Here is a 22793-nt window from a genome sequence, read left to right as displayed (position 1 = left end):
ATCAACACGCCACGAAATCTGACCATCGGGCGCCTTGCTATACTTAAAATATGCGAAAGAAAGAATGAAAATATGGAAATCTTGACGCAACTGCTTTTTTCGTATAATTATTGACAACCGCGTCACAAATTGTGGTATAAAATTAACATATTTCCTGATCCACGTCAGCTAATAAATTGAAAAAAATAACGTACCAAACAATGCAATTGACGTTGGTCTTGTAAGGCTGCTACTAAATTTCAATTTCATGATAATGGATTGTAGCTAATCTACTTAGTCTTAACAGAACATAAATCTTCACGTCGTAAATCAAATTAAACCATTCATAAAACAACCAGTTGCGAGAGTGTTAATAAATTATTTCTTAGCATGAAAAGCTTCACGAAATTGACTTTGTTCCATAAAATTCTCTTATTTCGATCAAATGAATGTTCATAGATAAATTATGATATGATGTTTTAGTTAAAAAAATGGAGTTACGGCCTAATTAAATTGTAATCAAAACTAATTTAGCGATTAACACGTCGTAAATGTTATTTCTTTGAAAATGTGAACAACGATTTAATTATAGCAATAAAGAATCTGCTACGTGATCATACTTGACCGCAGAGCTTCAAGTAATTGGAACTCCGGTTATGCTAATCTATGGATATCGATATTAATTGGAGTGCAAAAAGTGGTTATAATTTAAGACAAAGTAAAATCATGTCTAATATTTTACACGGCGATTGGGATCGTCGGTTATTATCAATAATTTCCGTCTGCCTTTTTGCCAGATGCCACGTTGTTGATTGGTCTGATCTATTTAATTGGCGCACATGCAATCTAGTTTTTTCCCTCCAAATTTGAATTTTTCCTTACGACAACACTGACAAAACGATGCTTATCTTTTAATTGTTACGTAACGCATTGCGAAAAAATATAGTGTACCACACAGACACGATTCGCAATAGTAATCGATAACCACCTGTGATTCCGGTTTATTAGTTCTTCAGGGCGTAGCACAATTACCAAGAATTTATTGCAAATAGATGCATTAAGTAAAGAAAAAAATTGAAATAAAGACTGCAGAGACCACCGAGATATAATAAGAAATAATATGTGTATATTAGAAGTCTTTTAATTTAATAATCGATTAAATGATTACATTTAATGTAACTAATAAAGAAGAAACAGTAGTACCGTAATTTACTTCCATTCAAATTACTTCCATTTAAGTATATTTTGTAAAAGAAATGTAATGAAGATTTAACCTCCGGAATTTTTGTCAGTTAATTAAACTAATAGTAAAATACTATAGACATATAAATAATAATAATCATCATAATAGCAATGAAGACAAACTATTCCAAGCATTAGAAATTACAAATAAATTTTTGTATCGTTCCTTCTATTTTTCACCTTAATGTGACACTGTGAATCATTCCGTTGTTCATTAAGAACATATTTTATTAAGAAATATTTTTATTCGGTAATCTGACACAAAGAGGTCGACCTTGAAGTATATTAAGCGAGTTAATTACGTTTGTTTTTTGTTGTCCCGAGACAATAGCTAGTTATCGTATGAGTTACACAGTCTTTATGATCGTATTTATTCAAGAATCTATTCATTAAAGATCTTTTTTTCCGGTGTGCATTACCATAGAAATTTAAGTCGCTTATTGTGGATAAGTCATTAATATTTCCGTAATACATTTCGCAACGGATGGCAAAGACATGTCGCGATCAATCTGAATTATTCGTCGCTGAATAATTTTTTTAATTTGCTTCAACGTCACCTTGTCAGTAACTAATAGGCTGTTATCGAGTCTCTTCAGTGAATCGTGTAATCGTTTATTAGCAGTATTTTTCTTTGCAGCTGAATAATTCGAATAATTGTTCTAGTTTCTGTTGTCCATCTTCGGGGCACTTTTCTTTGATCATTAAACTCAATATACCTATTGCCATTGCGCTTTCAGCAGCAACATACATTTGAACCCTATTCGACCTTTTCGTAAAATATCATCATTGTTTCATATAAGACTAATATAAGAAATGTTTGAAACTGTGTTACAAGTGTTTTGAGTTTGCTTCATGTTATCTCAATTTTCGTCGCTTTAAAAAAGTATGCAGTTGCTTTGAAAATTCGTTTTAAATAAAACCGCGAAAAGTTATTTTTTTTAAACATGTTAATTTTGTTTACTAGAAGCGACACGGAAAGTGCTGGAAGGTACTCTAGAACGGAAGTGGACGGATCAAGGGGTGGACGAAAACCAAAAATCAGCTTGACCAGACTCTTTAAACGGAACAAGGACAAAGTTTCTGGCGCTGACACTGATACCGTGAGGACTGTTGTAACAGTCGATGACGAGAAGGTATTATCTTCATACAACAAAATATTTATTGAAAATAATATTATAATAAATATACTAAGATCCACTATTTCGTAACGAAATCAGTATTCATTTCTATGGAAATCGAGGGTCTGTACTATTTCACTTACAGTCATAATTGTTTTTCAACGTTCTACCCCATTTTTACTCGGTGAAAAATTGAGAAGATACATTTAATTTAAAATTTATTGCTCGTAATTACAAGAAATAGTGGAGTACTCAGTGCTACACCTAATAAGAATGAAAATGTTAAGGTGAACATATGAAATTTAAATATTCACGATTAAATAAATTGTAAATTATTTGTAGAAAATGTTCACACCGATAAAAGTGGTAATTTTAGAATAGTAGAATCGAGAACGCAATATAGCTACTATACGTCTCGCTGGTGACTTCGACGCGTGGTAAAGAAATCATTACCAAACTCCAAGCGTAAAGTTTCGACTACTTTTCTAGTATTTCGTGTTTGACAATTCATATCGAGTTTCTCTACAAACCAAGAAATGTTTGTTGAACAAAATCATTCTGAAATGAAAAAAAAAACTATTCACTTACAAATATGATTAATTGCACAAAATTTAACAAACAAGTACTTTGCCGCTAAAATTTGAAAAAATTTGAAACGTGGTATTAGTCACTTTGGTCTGCGGAACGGTTCAAATAATATTCTACAGTTTATATGAACAAATATTAATAACAGATTGTGTAAATACACGTATAATAAAAGAGTAGATTTCAGAACTATGATACATAATAAAAGAAAAAAGGCGATCTGCAATCGTAAACTTCTATTCGAAGCAATAAATAATATTTCGTACTTTTCAATTTTGTTAAATGCTTAACAAATTATGCAAATACATCTACAACAAAAAAGAAGTAGATTTCTTGACAAGATAATTTCAATTTTACAGCTTCAGACCACGGCGTCGGATGCACAGGAAGGCAAGCCTAATCCTTCGACAGGCGAAGGCGGTATCGTTTACGCGGAATTGGACTTGACGCTGCAACAACAGGGCGTTGCGCCGCGTCGTTTGAACGAGGACAAAACCGAATACGCTGAAATCTTGTACACGAAACCAGCAACGGAAGAACAGACGCCCAACGAATAAACTCGCGTCACGATCACGAAAGAAGAGTAAAAACGCTTGCAATCAAACATCCAATCCTTCGGTCATTATCGGGGCGTGACTTAATATTCGATCCTTTTCAGTTCATGTGTCCTTACGTAAGAATAGATTTAAGAATTTGTTTCGATATTTCGTTTCACATTTTCTACGTGACAGTTGATTTTACTCCATGAAAGATTTTATTTATTTCTAGTAAATCGTGGAAAATTTACGGAAATGCGAACGTATGATGATTTATTGTGAATTTGAAATGTGCTCCACGAAATCGTGGCGGTTGATATGTATAGAATGATATTTGAATGGATGGTGGGTAATTAAAAATAATTTTAATTACAAGACTTTACCATACGATCGCATTTGTCTGAAAAGGGTCGTAACGATCTAGGTTAATTTTAATATCCTATATAATTCCTTTGATAGTGTTACTTAAATGTTCTTGAAGTCACGTGTATAAGACAATGAATACCAGAAGCGGTTCTATACGAATCAAACGAAGTAATTAATGTTAAGTCGGGACCGAACTTTCGACAATTGAAGAATTAAGATAATCTTGTTATACGAACATTGTAATACGATAATCTCTAAAGAATTTTGAAACTATACTGATCAATTTTAACTAAGACGATAACGTTAATTTGTGAAAAATTTAAATATGCTATTCGGAAATGACGTGTCCATGACAAGCCTGTGACGAGTCAAATTGATTGGAGGTTTCAGAAAGGGCAACCGGTTGTCAAAGTACACGCGTCTTTATGCGGGTAAACAAATTCCGCGTTACCATAACCATTAGTCGTAATTGTTTGCCTTTCGATATGCGCCAAATACCATACGATGTTTCAGAACAGTGAACAGTGGAAGTTAAGCGAGCAGAAAATAACCAACGAAGAAGCCTAATTATTTCTTCCGTGTACAGATCGTTCGTGTACATCAAACAGAGAGGGAAAATATGCTGAACTTGATGCAGACACGAAGTAAAGTAAATAACTTAAACAATTTTCATTAGTAAATATTAATTACCCAGAACGTTTTACAAATTAATTTTCTTTTATCAATACGAATTTATTATGAGACTGAGGATTTTGTATGCAAATATAGATTTTTACAAGTTAATAACAAGGAACCGGCAACAAATAGAAATTTGTTCACGATATTTACTATACTATCGAGTTCCAAATAAAACGAAAACTCAATTCTAGACAATCCTTTACACTATAAATGCACAAAATCCGTAGTCTACTTATTATACAGAGATATTGTTATCATCGTTTCTTTCATAATTCTTGGAACTGTTCAATTAATTACATTCTTATGCAAAGTCAACAAGAATTAATGTGCACCAATGATACTAATTTTGTAAATTTGTTTCTATTCGACTCCATAAATGGATCAAGTTTAAAAAAAAATATGTTAAAATTTCATCGTCGTCGTACACGAAAGAAAACAGATTGACGTACTTAAATTCTATTGTTACTATTGTTATCGCGCATATAAATATAATAACTAATGAGTGTAACATTTGTATCGTACGTGCTGTTCGGTTGACAGTTGCTTAAAAATGTTCGCTTCCTATAAACTGCTGTGAGTACGTACAAAATATATATCGAGACCTGGATCAGTGCACTGATTTTGTCCTGTATTAGCGACGAAACTAATTTATTTAATAATTGACACTTCTATCAATAGACTTCCAATTATATGAATTTATCATAACTTAAATAAACTTACAAAATCTTCTAAAATGAAACTTTTAATAGAGAATCCTAATATTTTTATTTTATTCATATCGTAATAAAACATTCAAGAAAGAAAAACAATTTCCTTGAGATTCCCTTTTTCCATTTTCTCTGTGCAAATATGAATATGCATAAATATTCATCATCTACTCATCGATATTCTCGTCGCAGTTTAATCATTCCACACTCACATAAATGCATTTTTATATTACGATTCAATTTTGTATTGATAAAATACGTATGCCTTCCGTGCATTTATGTTATCGTGAAATGCATCAAATAACACAAATACCAGGAGAATATTAAATATAAATATTGAACATTTTCCGATTTCGTAATTTGTCGTCGGTTCCGGTTTCGTGCACTGATTCAGGGACCTTATTGCACTTGTAACTAATAAAATGCAAATGTATCGAATTTTACGAAGGTTGAATTACGAAAGATATAAATGTGAATGTTAAAGAACCACCAGTTGATGTATGAACTCCGCCGATCTTTTCGATTCACCTTAATTGCACAATGTTTTTATCTTTTGGTATCGTATATACAAAAGGCAATTGAAGTTTATCATTGAATTAACGTATCGACACTGAATCCATATCAGAACAATCTACAGCTGCTTCGAAATGTTGTACACACTGTATTCTGTATATTGTGGATTTTCAAGCGCTTAAAGAATACATGTTATATAGATCCTATTAATTTTTCATTTACACTGCGATCCCGTAAGGTTCAGTGACTAGAACGAATTATTATTTTAGTTATGTATTGTGTCGCCATTAACTTTGTATCCCTCTAGATATTTAAGACCTAACGTATCATAACACTGCTTGTACGATTTACAGATATTTCGACGGTGTCTTTACAAACGTAATTTTTACCCCGAATTTACTATTACCTTTATAGTTTGTAATAATTTTATACTTAACCATGTGTCATCGCGGATAGAATAATATTACTACGTAACAAATTGTTCGCTAATTATATGTATCGTTTCGTTGTAAAGTTTTAATTTTTAACATTAATTGCCGTCCATTCCCGAAGTTTCTCGCTAATTTGTACGTTTCTTGTCAAATAAACTCACAATTTGATCAACGTGTGTTGTGTAATCATTCCCCACGTACGACGCCGACGACGCGGGACCAATTCGATTATGCTTGATATGCTTTAAACTATCTCACGACTGTGAAGAATTCGATGAAATTTTAGCAATTTCTTCCAGTATTAACAGTGTGTTATCGTGAGTGGACTGACTTATTCTGATACGAAATGTTTCGATCGACATTGTGGATTATGTACGTAAATCGTTGAGTGTACTTATCCAGAAAAAGAAAATATTATGAAGAGTCACATTGAAAATATTATCAAGACAATTAAAACATAAATAACTAAGGCATAAACAACTTAAACATTTTTGCTGATATTCCGTTCCATTTCAAGTGATAACTTAAGACTAACTAACTTAGTAATTATTATATAGGATAATTAAATTAAATAGTTAAATCATCTGAAATGTAGTTGAGACAAATAAACGAGACTGTTTCTAGAACTCTACAAAGCACGCAGGGTACTCTAATTTTAATTACAAGTGAGAAAATTTAAAATTCCAAATATTTTGAAAAATTTTTTAAAATGATTATATTTTGGATAGGACATTTTAGCTAAGGAGGGCAGATGTTCTTTGTTATCATGCATATAAAAATGGAAAGAGTAATTCTTCAAACGAGAAAGTAAAGAAGTGTTCTTGCTAATTTTACGCGTTTTTACAGATTTATCTGAGCCGATTCAAATATTCCAATGGAGATTGCGTTGCCATTTCCTTCCACTACAAAGTTATGTAAGAATCATATGATTAAACATTTCCACGATCGATGAAATTGCACCATTAAGTACGATGTGATATTTTTTCCTATCAATCACTTGGAGAATCTGATCAGTATGGATCGTGATGAATGTGTTTGAATTTCAAAATGGCGAACAATGTTTAGAATATGCCACGGAATATATCTCACGAAAAAAATAGCACTCCACCATATTCAACCGTACAGAGTTGCGATTCCTTTTTCAGAAATAAAGGAACACTCAATATATAATATATTCTTCTTATAATATTTTTCATTTGCAATAATTGTATTTATAAGTATCGAGAACTTCGTATATTTATAACGTACAATATAATGGTACGTAAATGTTATCAAAATATGTAAATTAGTAACTGAAAGCAATCATTATTACTAGACTGAGGATTCATTTATGGCATCCCTTGACTTGCAAAAGGTAGAAGACAAGAATTCTAGTAAAATTTAATAGTATTCACGTATTGTGATTAACATACTAAACTCATTAGTGCAGGAAATAAAATTGTGTTCAATTTTATATTCCATATATTATTAAAATTATTAAATTATATAGTATAAAGTCAATAAAATTATAAATGATAATAAATTTGCATAAATATTCGCAATCTATTTATTATTTTCTTATCGTATAAATAATTTTATAAAAACTCACCAATTGTTGCGTCGCAAAGTCTAGCACTATGTATTGTTGTTCTTGATGTGTCCCGACCTCGCACATCGAATTAACTTTGTGTGAATGCACTGATAGCGAAAAATACTTGTTTCAACGAATAACGGTTTATCAAAAACTAACGAAGTAATAACGGAGACAACAGAAACGACGCGATCTATTTTGAGAAGTTGACTGTTCAATGGTTGAATTTCGACTGAGGATTGAAGATTCTAGCTGTACGATGGGAAAAACTATTGGCTAAATTCTAACGGAACTGTGTTCCCACAAAGTAGAAAAGGAAAACTGTTACTAAAAAAAAACTACCTGGGGGAAATGTTCTACAAGACTCCCGGCCCCCTTGTGGAAGGAGTTGGGTAGGGCAGAATTCTTACCTCCCTTGCTTATCCTTAATGCTTTGTTTCTGGATTCCAGTATATAAAAATATGAATTTGCAGAACACCCGTAGACTAGTTATCAGACATTAGTTGAAAAGTTTATATACAAAAGTCGATTTCGTCGTATCATAATATTCCACTAGATACAGCTGTAACAATAGCAATAATTATTTTAGCACTTTCGTACGTCAGTTAAAGTATATTCTGTCAATAATATTTTTTTATGTATTAACAGGTAGCGTGTATTGACGTACAAACCACACGAGTTTCGTTTCTCGAGTCGACTGTAAGATTTCGATGGAATACAAATTGCATCATATGTACGAAAACGATGTAGCAGTTTGTCCTGTGTTAATCAGTTCGTTTTTTGCTAATTAATACATCGTTGACGTAAATTCTGGACGTTTAGACGTAATTGGTCGGTCGTTGTTATACGACCGTGAAGTAAACAAAGTTCAATTCACGGAATTATTTGTAAAAAACGAGGAAGAAAATCAGAGATTTGTTATAAAGTTTTTACACGTTTTCTTCTGAATTTCTGATTAACCCTTCCTCAGGGTCTATAACAAAACAGAATCAACGTGAATATAACACAAAGCACAATTTTTAGTTGAAACATAAGAAACATACATAAGCGTGGTACATAAAAAATTTTATACACTTATTACGCTTTTTATTTAGGAAGCTACTATAATTGTGATGAATGAAAGTCATAAACAGTTTTTAGTTGTAGCGATGAAGACCTGTTATAAAAATTGAAAATACTTCCCACTATTTTGTAAATATTTTGAGTACGTTCTTATTTTGCGAATTATGAACATGCTAGGAACATGTTGTTTAAGAATTGAGAATAATGCTTATCATTCTTTGGTATTAATTGCTGTTGGACAAGATTTAATTTTTAGTATGACGCATATATAAAATTGAATAAAAATGAAACAGGATTGCGAGTCTTCTATGGATCATAAGAAATCTGTTAATAACAGCTTCGTGTTTTGCAGCAAGTTAATATGAATATGACCGTTAATGTACATTTAATGACAAGCATTTTTATACGATAAGTGAATGAGAAAAAAACTAAGAAATCATCATTATCTACAGATGAGTACAAGGTGACAAGATGTCACAATAATTTATTCAATCGAATGTACACTTCTTAGCAAAAGACAAAACGATCACAATTGTGTATAATACTATTTCATTACTACATTGCGAATTTTATAAATATATATATATATATACCTTATACACAGATATAGAACACAATATAATGTAAACGTTACTATAAATACAATAAATCTTTCGACTTACGTTTACCTCTAACAACTCTTACGAAAAAAATGTTTCTCTGCACTTTCAGTCTCATATGTTGTTTACATCTGTCATAGTTTTCAAAATATACAGGAAAATAGGAAAACACACTTTAACCTTCAAGGGGTGTTCTCACTCGGAAGAATTAAAAAGTAACACAACAGAAAAATTTCCTGATACTTTTATTAACGTCCCCTACAAACGTGCGGAAATTTAAAAAAAAATCCGAATTATCGGCTTACCTTGTTTCGTCAGTTTCTCACACTAGAAAATCAATCGTCTTCAGTCGTGGCTTCCGCTTCCGTAGCAGTCTCATCTTCCGTGCCCTCGGTCGCCTCCGTATTATACAGTACTTCATCCTCGTCGTCCTCTTCAGCAATCGACTGGCTGATCTCCGATTTCAGTGGTTTCGGCATTCGATGCTGGTAAGTCTTGTAGACCTCCTGTCCCATATCCTCCGTCCAAGTGTTGAACTCTTGACGAGCAGTTTGGGTGAGGAAATTGGGTGCAGCAGCGCATACCACGGGCGTATCAACATTGGTCACCTCGCTCCTGAAGTCCACCACTCTTGGATAATCATCGCAAGCCGCCAATAGATCGGTGATCGACATCTGCACAGGATTATGGGGCATAAACGAATCCACCACACGTTTCTCACACTTCTCCGGATCGTAAGCGATGAGCGTGGGATCGAACTGGGGCTCAGCCTTCTCCAGCGGCACTTCCTGGCCCAAATTCAGATGCCAGGTAGTGCTAATTAGCGCGCTGGTCATTGCGTTCCGGCCTAATACAGGTTCGACGGACGGTAACTCGGGATTCTCCAGCTGATGGCCCTTATTGATACCCAGACCTAAGTTCTTCCTGTAAACCAGGTAGGACTCCCCATCCGGTGCAACCTCCGCGCCTGGCATCACCGGGCCAGGCTCGAAACTTCGTCCTGGGCTGGTTCTCACCGGATCCAGTAGAACCTTCTTCTTGGTCTCGTAGACCTTCCCGTCCACGAAGTTGAAATCCTCTTGCTCGAACGCGAACGACACCGGGACCAGCCGGAAGTCCACCCTCTTGTTCGTGTTCAGCATCTTGACCACCGCGTAGACCAAACAATTCATGTTCCTGCAACGTAGCACATAGATCGCCCCGTGGTCCTTTTGGAACAACGGTGGACCAACCCAACAGGGATCAGCGACGTAGAACCCATCCTTGGCAGCTAACGCTGCCAGAGTGACCTTGTTGCACTCGATCAGAACGTTCGGTGACTCGTCGAACGCTTTGTTCAACGCGGCAGCCAGAGTCATCCTGTTTTTCGCGCCGTAGAGGACGCCGCAGATGTTGTCCCTGAAATCGATCACCCACAAATGGGGAAAGATCTTGAAGCAGGTCTGCAGGTTGAAGTGATTAAAGTGTTTCGCGCATTTCTGGGCCGAGCTTCTCAGGCTCTCAGTGTAGTAAGAGTCTCCGCAGATTACGGCTGAGTCCAAGATCGCTGGGCCCCAGCGAGATGGATGACTGAGGTACTGCATCGCCAAGACCGCAACGCAGATTGCTGCCTGATTCCTACCGGCTCGATCGCCGAACCTGGAATCGTAGGAACCGATCGTTCCCCACACGGAATAGATCAGGTTGGACACCTCGACAGCGTAGTTGTTCCAGAACTGCTTCACTTTCTTTACATCCTCGTCATCCGGCTTCTTTTTCTTCTTGCCGTTCGACTTGACGATCTCAGGCGCGTGACGGAAGTTCCAGTGGTAGTTCAGGTAGAGCCACATCGGGTCTTCCTTGAACGTCGTGAACGGAGGCACGTTGATCGAGTCCACGTGGACACGATGAATGAAGAAGCCTGTCGTGTCCTCGAACTGATTGAAGCACATGTTCTTCACCATCTGACAGACCGTCGGAAAGATGCACAGACAAGCCTTGCCCCCGCTCGATACCTTCCGTCCTTTCTCGTTGCATTGGTACGGGTCCAGGTAATAATAAGCGTTCGTGATTCGGCTGTACCAGAACCCGTAGCAGCAGTTCGTGAAATGTATCATTCCGTTCGCGTACGTTTTGAAGAATTTTTTCAGGTGCTTCCTTACCTGCGATAAGAACCTCTGTTAACATTAGACACAACGAATTCTTCATTTTATTCTGAACTCAATGAGATACTTAAGCGGTGAAAGGAATTCCTGCAATTCCTCTCCGTTTTATGAATTACTTTGGAAAATGTAATTTTGCATAATTATTAGACTGTGGGTGTTAGGAGGAAAATAGAAATACTTACACTAATACTAACTCGAGGTTGAAACCCTTCGCTAATCCATAAGCTACTAACCTGAACATAGAAATCGTTTCTCAGGGTCCGCGGATTCACTGTGAGCGTCACCAAAGGGGACGCACAGTCTCGTAGATCGAAGATTCTATTCATCACAGTGACGTCCCGTAAAATATGCTCGGTATGAAACTTAGGTTCCTGAAACTCTCTGTAAACCGATTCAGCGACTTCCAGAATCTTGTCCACCATCCCCGGCATCGGACTCTGAATTATATCCCTCTGCACCATCACCGCTAAGATGGCGACGAAGTAACACCTCTTGACCCTCGGTTCCATGATACTGTCCCTATTATTCAAAGCAACCGTTCCACGAATGAATATCGGCCTCGAATCCGGTACGGACGGCTTGAAAATCGCTTCCAGATCGTAAGGTTCCTCTGACATCCTATGGATCTCTGGCAACGAAGTAACTGGAATCACCGGTTCGTGAAGTCCCTTCATATCGCTGCAATCAGGATCCATTTTCTGAGCATAAGACACCGTGATCACTCTCATCACAAACGTTTCCTCATCCGGTTGATCGATCTGCTTAACGATCAATCTGAGGAACTCCTTGGTGTCTGCAGAAGTGACGATCCTCAAGTTTTTAGTGCCTGGAACGACCCACCAGGCGAAGTAATTCTCCTCTTTCTTCATAACACCAATATGCGCCACGCCGCAGATCAAAATCGCGCCTGTGTAACTGGGTGTGTCGAATATCTTCTGCAGAGACATCGACAGATTCCAACCCTCGACTGCATACAGGGTACCATAATGCAACGGAACGAATACCACACGGAAAACGTAATTGGCTATCTCGAATTCAGGTAACATGCCATCAGTCATGTCGCTGACGGTTGAGTCTTCGGCAGCTAGTAAAGTATCGAAAGCGTAATCGAGAGCAGCCTCGAATAATCCCCTCGTGGTTCTCACGGACCAGGTGATTGGATCGTGAATCAAAGACCAGGCCATGATACAGAGATCCAGAGGGGTCGTCACCACTGTGTGAGCCTTGAACTTTCTGTCGTACGTTTTTCTCCTGACTAATCGTTTACTTATCTCGAACTCGTCCATATCGTCTGTTATTTTATTAGGGAAGTTTTTGAAGGGTGCTAACAATGGTGTAGTGATTTCGTTCTCTAATACAGTCACCTCCAGGATCGAAGCGTTGTAATGTTTAATGGGGGCAAATCCAGGAATCGTCATGTCGTACGCGAAACTAGTTTCCGACTCGACTTTGACCCAGTCGGATTGTTCGATCAAGGACACAGAGGATTCGGCGGATAACTCAATTTCCGGCGGTTCTTCAACGCCGATTTCCTGTTCTGTTTTCTCCACGCAACGAACCGCTTTCCTTTTACGTTTCTTCCTTCTTCTTTTTGTTTCCATATGGGCTATGCAGACGGTGTACAGGCGATACGGTTTCCTGGTGTTGTCCCCGACATTCATTTCGATTTTCTCGATTATGGCACTTAGATCGCAGAACTCCATCAGGCAAGAGTATCCGTCCTCGGCGACGTTACCGTTTTCGTCGCACGCGTACGGATCGAATAGGTAATACCTGTCGTTCGCGGTCCAGAATGCATACGAGCAGTTTGAGAATACTATTATACCCGTCTGGTTCTTCTCGAAGAATGCGTCCATAACGAACACGAGATCGTCGTCCTCGGAGTAGTCTGGATCAGCATAAATAGCTTGTTTGGTGATCACGTTGTAAATCGTGTGAAGGATCTCGATGTGGTGAAACCATCGGTACGGTTTGAAACGGAGTTTCCCGGTTTTTTGGTAAATCTTGTCCCCGAGGTAGATGAACTGATCTAGAGTATTTGTACGGAACTTGTCTGGATCCAACTTGATCTTCGTCAGGATACACAGCAAGGCAGAAAAGAAGCATGACTTGAAATGGCAGGCTTCGTTCTCAGCGCGGTTCTCGAGGCACATATTACCTTGGAGTATTCGAATTCCATCGTCGGTAACCTTTAAATATATACACACGATAGAAAACAAAGTTGATATTTACAAGGAACACCACCAAATTGAAAGCCGGTCGTTTTTATAAAACTTCGTTAAAAGTTCTAAGAAAGTATAATCGCGTTTAGAAACAACCTAAAATTCAAATTAAAAAAATTCACGGTGTGGAAGACTGAACTCCAATATTCGATATAGAGTTGACAGACTGACGGTAAGACTACCCAGGCTGAACAAACTAGATCCGATCCAGATTCGTGTGACTCAAATTAGATACATACAGGGGTATACTCAAATAAGATCAAGGCAGGATTAAGAGACTCAAATCAAAGTCATCTATGACTGAAAAATACGAGTAGTATGTATCCAATATCAAAAAACTCTAATCCCATTTAGGTCCAAGGAGCTCTGATCGAACGCATTCGAGAACAGAGACCCAAGTAACCAAGCAGGAAGACCCCCGGACCTAGGGACTGACGCCAGAAGAATTCATGACCAAATCAGGGCAGCCCCAAGCTTAGGGATGACTCAGAAAGCCCCAAGCTAGACCCCTTTTTAAAATTTGCATATATAAATTGAGTAATCTCCCTTATTATAGATTTATTGGCAGTTATAAAACTGCGAAATGTAAATCATTAAGCTTACTTTCAGCCCAATAGACTGCTTCTGTTGTTTCTTTTTCGGAACTTTCATTCGAATCGTGGTCACTACCGAATCCGTTGATTCCTTATGAGAAGCTTTATGCTTAGAATCTGCATTTTGATCCTCCGATTGTAACTATTACAACAACAGAGTACTCCTAAATAACAACTCCGTTTCGAAACATCTGACATATAATTTAATATTGTCCATACTTACCTGGTCATTCACTTTGAAATCAGGAAAAAATAATTCTAACAACAAGTCCTCGGTATTGCAAAGAATCTTCTCAATAATCGTATCCCCCACGTCACCCTTAGCCAACATGCACTTTCGTTTCTTCTTTTCATTACAGCTACCAACTTTCTTCTCCGGCATCGGTGTTCTAATAGTTGGTCCGAGCGGTATTAAAACCGGACGAATACGAATTCCAACAGGTGCTTCCGGCACCTCCTCGCGAATCAAATCCTCCTGCCAATTCGCATCTTTGACCTTTTCCTCCAAAGTTCTATTTCGCTCGTCATACTGAATGTAGAGATCATCGATGGCCCTCATGGGCATCAGACAAATCGGCAGTAGCCTGGAGAACAAATACCTCTTCGGGCACAAGTTAATCTTCTTCGAGGGTACATATTTATCCGCCCCAGGTCCGAAACTCGTCGCTACGATGGTTGATCTAGATAGATGTATGGCTGACATGCCACCCTTCTTCTTAACATCTAATCTAGAATCGATGGAGAACCTGGACACCAACGAGGGAATTGATCTCTTCGCCCGTTTCGCGTCGAGAAGCTTCTTCAGGGTTTTATTCGACGGCATAACATACGGAGGAGGATGCTCGTACTTCAATTGCTCCAAAGCTTTCTGTTCGTGTATACGTTGCATGTCTTCCTCGGTTTCCTCGGGAATCTTCAGGCCAGCCGTGAGTAAAGCTAAATTTAATCTATAGGGCGCGTCGGATTGATCCTTCTCTCGAATCTCGAGCAAAGGATCGACTATAGGCTTCTCCACGTGGACTAATAACCCAGCCCTCGGTTTTCGTTTCCCTTCTTCTTCTTCCTCTTCCTCTTCTTCCTCCTCTTCCTCGTCCATAACGACCTCGATCACGTCTTCTTCCTCTTCTACCTCCGGGTTCAGCTCAGCCTCTAGCTTCTCTAGATCCTCGTCAGTGATTGGTAGGAATCTCGTCTTGAACAGCTCGAGGTCATCATGTGGTACAATTATTTCGTACTCGACCGCGTATTTGCCAGGTTGAATCGAGTCCAACACGACGAAGTGAATTGTAAAACCGGGATCGTTAAACTCGATCACACCGTACAGTAGATCGATCAGCTCGTTCAGGCTACCAACTACGGCGAACGAAGCGGGGTAGTCGCGAAGCCGCCAGCCCTCAGGGTCGCTACCATACGGGTTGAACATAAAGTACTGGCTGCCGTCTTTCCAAATACCGTACATTAGCTTGTTATTCTCCAACACCAGTTCGTTATACCTCTTGAAGTAACACTCGAGAGCCTCCGCAAGGTTCGCGAGGGGAACAGCCTCTCCTTGAATGACATTCGCCTTCGTTTTGAAAAACACGTCGTTCTCGCCCAGTTTCAACCTAACCGGAAGCATATTGAGGTTCAAATGGCTCGGTATCGGTAGTAGTTTGTCTACTTCCTCTTCTTCAGCTCCCTCTTCCTCTTCCTCCTCTTCTTCGCCCATCACTTCCTCCTTTCTATCCACTATAGCAGGACTCCCTTTCCGGATCCATTCCACAATGTCACCGTACGTTTTATCGCTGACATCTATCAATTGATCGATATCCATGTTCCTCCAGCGTTTAGGATCCTTCAGCTTCCTGTACGCCATCGCCGTCATCGCCGCCACCAACCCCTGCTTTCCCCTTGACCTAATCTCAAATCCATCGTCCAAACAGTTCTTGGAGCCCTGAACTACCAAGCGATTCGGGTTTATCTTTATGTATCCTCTAACGACCTTTTCGACCGGTTTCTCCACTTCCTCTAGGTCCTCAGTCTTCAGCTCCTCCTCTTCGTCCTCCGTGAATTCATCCTCGTCCGGCCTCATCGTATCCTCGTCCTCCTCCTCTTCTCCAAATTCCACCACTGGTTCCTTCTCCTCTTCTGGCGGTAGAACCACGTAAGTCCTTGGCTCGTCATCCGGCATCATATATAAATCCGCGTCCTTCATCAAAGGAGGAACCTGGACCGCAGCGTCCTTCGTTTTATTCATCTCCGGTCGTATCATTGGTCTCATATCCACGCTCTCTTCCACATCCACTTTCTCACTGGGTTTCTGAGCAACTAACGGATGCTGGGCAAGGGGCCTGCGATTGGTGCCTTTCTCTCGGTAAATTACTCTCTCCAAAGGACCACCAGGTGTGGTCCCAGTCTTCACGTAGAGGACTCTGACCCCGTGTATGATGAAAGGATCCCTCTCCCTGCTACCAGTGTTCTCCATGATAGTCTCCAGCACCTGGTTGACAGAGCTGTTCATCGTTACGCAGGCTGCCTCCCCAAGCTTATCCGTTCCATCAATTTCAGCTGTACCGGATCTAAACCCCTCGTCGTCGCACGCGTAAGGATCCATGAAGTAGTACGTGTCGTCGTGTCTCCAAATGGCGTAATAAATACCCTTGATCTCGAGTAACCCGCACACCTGTGACTGAAAGAACTCTCGCACCCCGGTGTCGAATGCTACCTTGCCCCTTTTTTGTCCGTAGCCTGGAACTACGTTCGTTCGAATCTTCACTTTGGCGGAATAAACGCCTAGTATCACATCGCCCATGGCATCGTCCATTTTCAGTTCGAAGTCCTCGTCGTTCAGATTCTTGTCTAGGACCCGTACCAGGTCGATGAAGTATATATTCGACTGATTGAAGATCAGGTCTACCAACGCGCTAGTCCATTTGTTACCGTTCACCAATCTAGAGTAGACCAAAGCGGCTAAGGCGATGATCATGTGGGTACGGCCGCGTAACACCGCTGGGATTGCTGGGTGCATCATGTGGTAAGATCCTTGGACCACGGCTCGATATTTATCCTGCACCTTATAACCACTTGGTCGTCTTTCGACCGCGTGAGTGTAGACCTTCTCCGTATCGTCCACGGAAATTGGTTGTGTATAATGGTCCACCCCGCTAATGGCTATCGCGTAAAGGACGAACGGCTCATTCTGAACGTAACTTTTTTCGAGAATAATGAACAACACTCCTATTAAGTCCTTCACGAGGAACAGCTTCGCGGTCCCGCTAACACCGTCTGCGGCGGGCTCGCTATTCTCCTTTCTGGCCTGGCCGTCAAAGATATTGTAGTACTTGGTGTCCTTCCAGATCGCTATATTCAACACGGTTGAGCACAGGATGCCGGCGTTGTAACGTTTGAAGAACAGATCCAGAGCTTTGACCAGGTGCAATTCCGTCGGTTCCGTGGACCGGAATTTTCCGGCGTACGCCGCGTCTTCGATGCTCACGTTTACGGTTAGTTTGTCCTGGACACATAGCGTCCTCTGGAGATCGAGGATAGTCAACAGTCGTCGATCGTCGGTGTTTATTTCCATGTAGGACTGACAGTAGAACGTATCCCCGTCCTCGATGATCTGATCGATAACTGCCTCGTTCCAGCAACGAGACTTGTAGACTGTTGTCGTGGCGAACGCTGCTATCGCCGTCGCTCCACCCTGTGATTTCAGAGGATCGGTAAGAACGATCGAAGCCACGGGTCGATTCTGATTATATATTAGCGGGTACAAGAAGCGAAAGAAATTAGAAGGCGCGTTTGCCCTGAAAAAAACGTTCGAAGGAAGGAGATAACGTCTAGAATCAAAGTGTTTATAGTCTCGATCGAGAAACCTCGATGATCATATAGGAACCAAAAGAATCTCGGTAAACGCCATTTTGGATTGCTTAAGTTCGACTTTCTAATCAGACGTGATCGATATGTCTAGTGATTATAGAGTGGTGTTCGATTTCTGAATCACCGATGGTGGTGGTCGACAGAGAATTCGCAAGATTTCGAAATGGTCAATATTAATTAGAAATGCAGCAGTAATGCTGGAGGCAGTTTGCCATAATTGTTCATGCAATAGTCGAACAGAAAGTTTTTATAGCTCGAAAAATTCTTATTCATAGATACCAATTATTTAAATGTTGTAACTATCATGTTATACTACTATTGCTAGCAATTTTTCGTAAAATGAAAATTAGTTTTATTACCGACATACAGTAATCATTGGCATTGTTCATAAATAAAAATATAAATATCATCAATAATTATTACTCAACGGAAATTGTTACAAGAAATCGAACTGATGTTCAATATTCTTTTCTTTTTCTTATCTTTACATCTTATCGATTACTATATAGTTCATTATTAATAGACTGTGCATTTTTTTATAAAAATATATTTCTGTAGACTAGTTTACAGAAATTGGAATCTACAAGAATTTATTCTCATTATTAAAGGTTCTGTAAGGTAATGTAAAAATCTCATCAATTTTTGTTGTGTATGTTACAGTAAGTACTGAGTTTCAGATAATCTGCCACCCAAGTTATAAAGCTAAACGATAACGCTTTCAATGATTGGTCAATTAGTGTTTCTGCATCATTCTCACAGGAATAACTAAAAGAAAAACACGTTTTTCGAGTTGTATCATTTTTGTAGCAAGGGTGCAATATGTTTGTGGCAGTTGTTGCAGGTAACGTTGTTCCGTTTGTTCTTTTCAAACCGCGTAATTTTCGAGTGACCGGTTAATTGATCGTTGAAACATGAAATATCCGTTTACCTGATGACCTCTGGATAAAGGGGAGAACTTGGGCATATTTATGTGAGTCAATCCAGATCGAACGCCATACCTAACGCAGGTTGGTAGCTCAGGTCTGATCTCAGTCAGAGAATAAGTGTCGTCTGGCAGATCGAGGAAGAAGTTCAGGTCTTTGTACTGCTCCTCCAGGTTCTCATCGAGCTCGTCGCTGCTCGGGGCATTTTCGTCAGCAGCTCGAACAACTTCGGTCACTCGACCGATGGCGTTCACAACATCAGCAGAAACGATCGAATCGCATTCCACCAATTGCAATATATGTTCCTTATGCGTAACCTTCTTGTCGCGATCAATCTCCACCACCGACTTTGTTCTTTCCATGTTCGGCCTTGATCTTGTCTATTTCGTCCAAATCATTCGTAGAATATTCGAACGATTATCGGTACCGAATAGAATATTGAACATCAAACAAGTCACACTTTAAATGAACATTTTACACAGAGAGGTTTGTTCGTTGAATTTTTCACTTGAAATTTCGACGATTTTGGTCAATTCCTCCGTACCCGAAGGTACTAAGTACACTTCATTTTACATTGAAGATTTCCTTTTAGAAGGTTATCACTTGAAATTTTGAGAATGGTACACAGTACAGTCTGAAATACGACTCCAATTCCACGTGACAGTACGAGAAACAAAAGGATGAAGATCATTTTTCCGTTATCCAGACGAAATTCATTCGAGTGACAAAATGTCACCGTAACCCCGTAAGGGAACATCTTTGAACCGTCAACATGTATTTAACGTAGAAAAATCAATCAAAAATCAAAGCAAGATGCTGCACAATAGCATCACAAAACTCCTCCGCCATGCAGTCCGTCTCTGAAATCAATATGCAATAGGACAACTATCACATTTCGAGGAATACACCGCTGTACCTCGCACGTAAGAAGAATGAATCATCGACCGGAATGCCGGAAGTACAAGCAATGGAAAAAGGAACAGGCCAAGATGTCGAAGGCGACCGACAAGACAAACAAGAAGAAGAAGAAGAAAGAAGAAAGGGAGAAAAAAGTGGCCGATTGTGTCGACGAGGACGAAGAGGACAACGGCCCGTTGAAAATCAATTACCGGAAGTGCAAGAAGCCGAAGAAGACCAGACGGAAATCGATGAAACCGTCGATGTACGTGCTGAAACGTGTTTCCATGTCGGAGATCGTGGTGAAGAAGATTCAGCCGCCGATGGAGGTCAGAGAGTTACTTCTTAATCCGCGTCACACAGCCTGCTTGCGGTCCAGCTCGGCGGAAACGCTCGTAGAAGTTCTGGATTGTGCAAGTAAAAATTCGGGGAACATGATTTTTGTTGGCCTCATTGAATTAAATTTTTAAAAATAACATATTCGAGAAATCTCAAGTTTTAATCAAAATAGAATTTATTACAAAATATGATATTAAGGTAAATTGAACATTTGTTTCTTCTAACGAATGTTGAAATATCCATGAATATTTAGGAATACTTGATGCGAATAAGTAATATTTATGATATTACGAATGTCTCTTTATCATATGTACATAAAAATACATTTCTTTTGTAGTGTTTCCTTAATATTTCGTGAAACACAATGCTACGTGGATAAAACCACAGAAGAGGGCAGACATGACTCTGCAATAAGCAAAATATCATTTTTATTTCATATTCCTGGTATTGAAGGATGTACGTGTTTACAATTTCACCTTCTATTTTCCTTTCGTTGCTCACTTTCCTTCGAAATAGGATTCCACGAACCGGGAAATCCAAGATCGTACTCTGTTTGCAGTGTATGAATTATATCTTGTGTAATATTTTGAGTCCGTATTAAAAGTTATTAGGGTACCAATAACTATTCCACTATTTCATTTCAATAAACTAATAAAACTTTAAATTCAAAATATTTTCTTTTTCTCTTTTCTGAAAATGGCGGTAAATGTCGACTGGACAAATAGCTCTGAAACAGCATAGACTTCCAGCTTTCAAAAAACATAAATACTCAATTTGACAAAAGGTAATGAATTACTTATCGGTACACCAAATACAATATCAAATTATTTAAAAATGAAATACACACAGATGAATTTAATTCCTTTCGTTTCTTATATTCTAAACAACATCTGTCATCACGTCCTTCGTGCATAATAATGCTCGAAACAATGACAATTCCTTTTTCGTGTCAATACGGTATTATCAATAACACGTGTCATTGTGAAATTTACAAAGGACCATCGTGCATAGACAGCCCGAAAAGGTCGCGAAAAAGACGCAGAAGAAGAAAGACAGCTGCGAAGACAACGACGAAAGAAGATAAATCGAAACAACAGGAAGAAACAGAGGCAGCCAGCGTTAAAGCAAAATCAAAAGACAATCATGCAAGCAAAAGCAAAAGGAATGGAACGGTCGCCGGCAAAAGAACGAAGAAAAAAGGCAAGAAGAGTGAAAAGAAAATGATCGGAGACTCGGATTCAGACGAGGACAGCGTGTGCGACAGTATTTGCTCTTTCGACAGCGAAGTATGCCTTGCAGGTAATGTGTTCGATGATAATAAATAATAACACCGTTATGATTGTTTTTTAACGAAAGTGCAATTAATAATCGGACCAATTTCATTGGAATATTTTAATGTTGATTGAGCCGTGTACCAATAAGTAATCCACCATTTATTTTCAATAAACTGGTAATACAGTTTAAGGTGAAAACTTTAGCGAACGTTCAAGGGCAAGAACAAATATCACTGAAACGGATTCTGATTTCCTCGAAAATGAGCATTGAATTTGACAAACTATAGTGGATTATTTATTGGTACACCTTATACATCTAATGCTCATGTTACATATAAAACATAGATTATTATTACACGAAACATATAAAACCTCGTACATTCATTTATGTTATTATATTTCTATGAAAGAAATGGAAGTTCGTTCCTTGATAATTAAATGGCTCGAAACTTTTCAGTAATATCACATTATAACCGTCTAAATGGTTTAAATATTGAAAAATGTATTGTTAATTTTAATAAGAATTTCGACAATGAAACGGTTATTAATACACGTTTGTACAGTAAATATAATTTTTTCTGAAGTAGTTTGTAGAAACTGGAATTAAAAAATTGTTTACTCTACTAAGCTTCGTCAGTAATAAAGAAGGTACCATCATAAGTGCATTTTCAATTCCGTTCTTGATCAAAATTCAAACGAGTGACATCAATTTCGAAGTGTTCATAATAATTTGATTATCCACTGTACCTGTGAACACAATATCTTTCCAATAAAATACACTATTTGCGTCGGTCACAATATTGGTATCATTCTGACGGGACACGATCTGTACAGGCATCAAGCTAACATCCACGGACAAGAAGAAAATAAAAGAATATCTACATCAGGTCGAAGATGCAAATGCGGTGGAAAATAGTGATCCAACCGATTAGGCGGAGACGAACGACGCAAATATGTAATACCGAGCAGAAAAAGGCCGCGCGTTTCCGCGAATGTCGTGTATGTTACGGAAGAAGCGAAAACTGGAAGGCTAAGAAAAATCCCAATAACATGTCGTGAAAAAAAACGTGCAATTAAATGGAAGAATAAAAAGTGCATTCATCGAGCCGAGAAAAATACTCTAGGCAAGACGTCACAACTTGGGGAGGGGGATTATA

General features: G+C 38.7%; 2 protein-coding genes across 2 annotated transcripts in view; one reads left to right on the top strand and one right to left on the bottom strand.

Moving 5' to 3' along the window:
* Positions 1 to 3481, top strand: part of LOC107188334 (fasciclin-3) — a 29749-nt gene extending 26268 nt beyond the window's left edge. Inside the window, exons 11-12 of the mRNA XM_015576609.1 lie at positions 2186 to 2354; positions 3284 to 3481. Coding sequence (XP_015432095.1) covers positions 2186 to 2354; positions 3284 to 3481 — 367 coding nt within the window. The remainder of the gene's footprint in view (positions 1 to 2185; positions 2355 to 3283) is intronic.
* Positions 3482 to 9721: 6240 nt separating this feature from the next.
* Positions 9722 to 19488, bottom strand: LOC107188333. The gene is made up of 5 exons (XM_015576608.1): positions 19132 to 19488; positions 14569 to 18027; positions 14356 to 14487; positions 11764 to 13755; positions 9722 to 11527 (listed from the first exon to the last, which is right to left on the bottom strand). Exons 1-5 carry the CDS (start codon positions 19486 to 19488, stop codon positions 9722 to 9724), a joined length of 7746 nt encoding a protein of 2581 aa, XP_015432094.1.
* Between the last annotated feature and the right edge of the window lie 3305 nt (positions 19489 to 22793).

The sequence above is a fragment of the Dufourea novaeangliae genome, unplaced genomic scaffold (assembly GCF_001272555.1).
Source record: "Dufourea novaeangliae isolate 0120121106 unplaced genomic scaffold, ASM127255v1 scaffold124, whole genome shotgun sequence".
Lineage (NCBI taxonomy): Eukaryota > Metazoa > Arthropoda > Insecta > Hymenoptera > Halictidae > Dufourea > Dufourea novaeangliae.
The sequence above is the reverse complement of the archived record's forward strand: the minus strand, read 5'-3'. Positions and strand labels throughout refer to the sequence as shown.

What these genes read in the sequence shown, in the direction of transcription:
- LOC107188333 (XM_015576608.1), bottom strand. Translation starts at nt 19,488, where the DNA reads ATGGAAAGAACAAAGTCGGTGGTGGAGATTGATCGCGACAAGAAGGTT. An exon ending in ATTTCAAAGTGAATGACCAG is followed by an intron (nt 14,488 to 14,568) that starts GTAAGTATGGAC and finishes TTGTTGTAATAG; the next exon opens with TTACAATCGGAGGATCAAAA. An exon ending in GAAACGATTTCTATGTTCAG is followed by an intron (nt 11,528 to 11,763) that starts GTTAGTAGCTTA and finishes TTCTTATCGCAG; the next exon opens with GTAAGGAAGCACCTGAAAAA.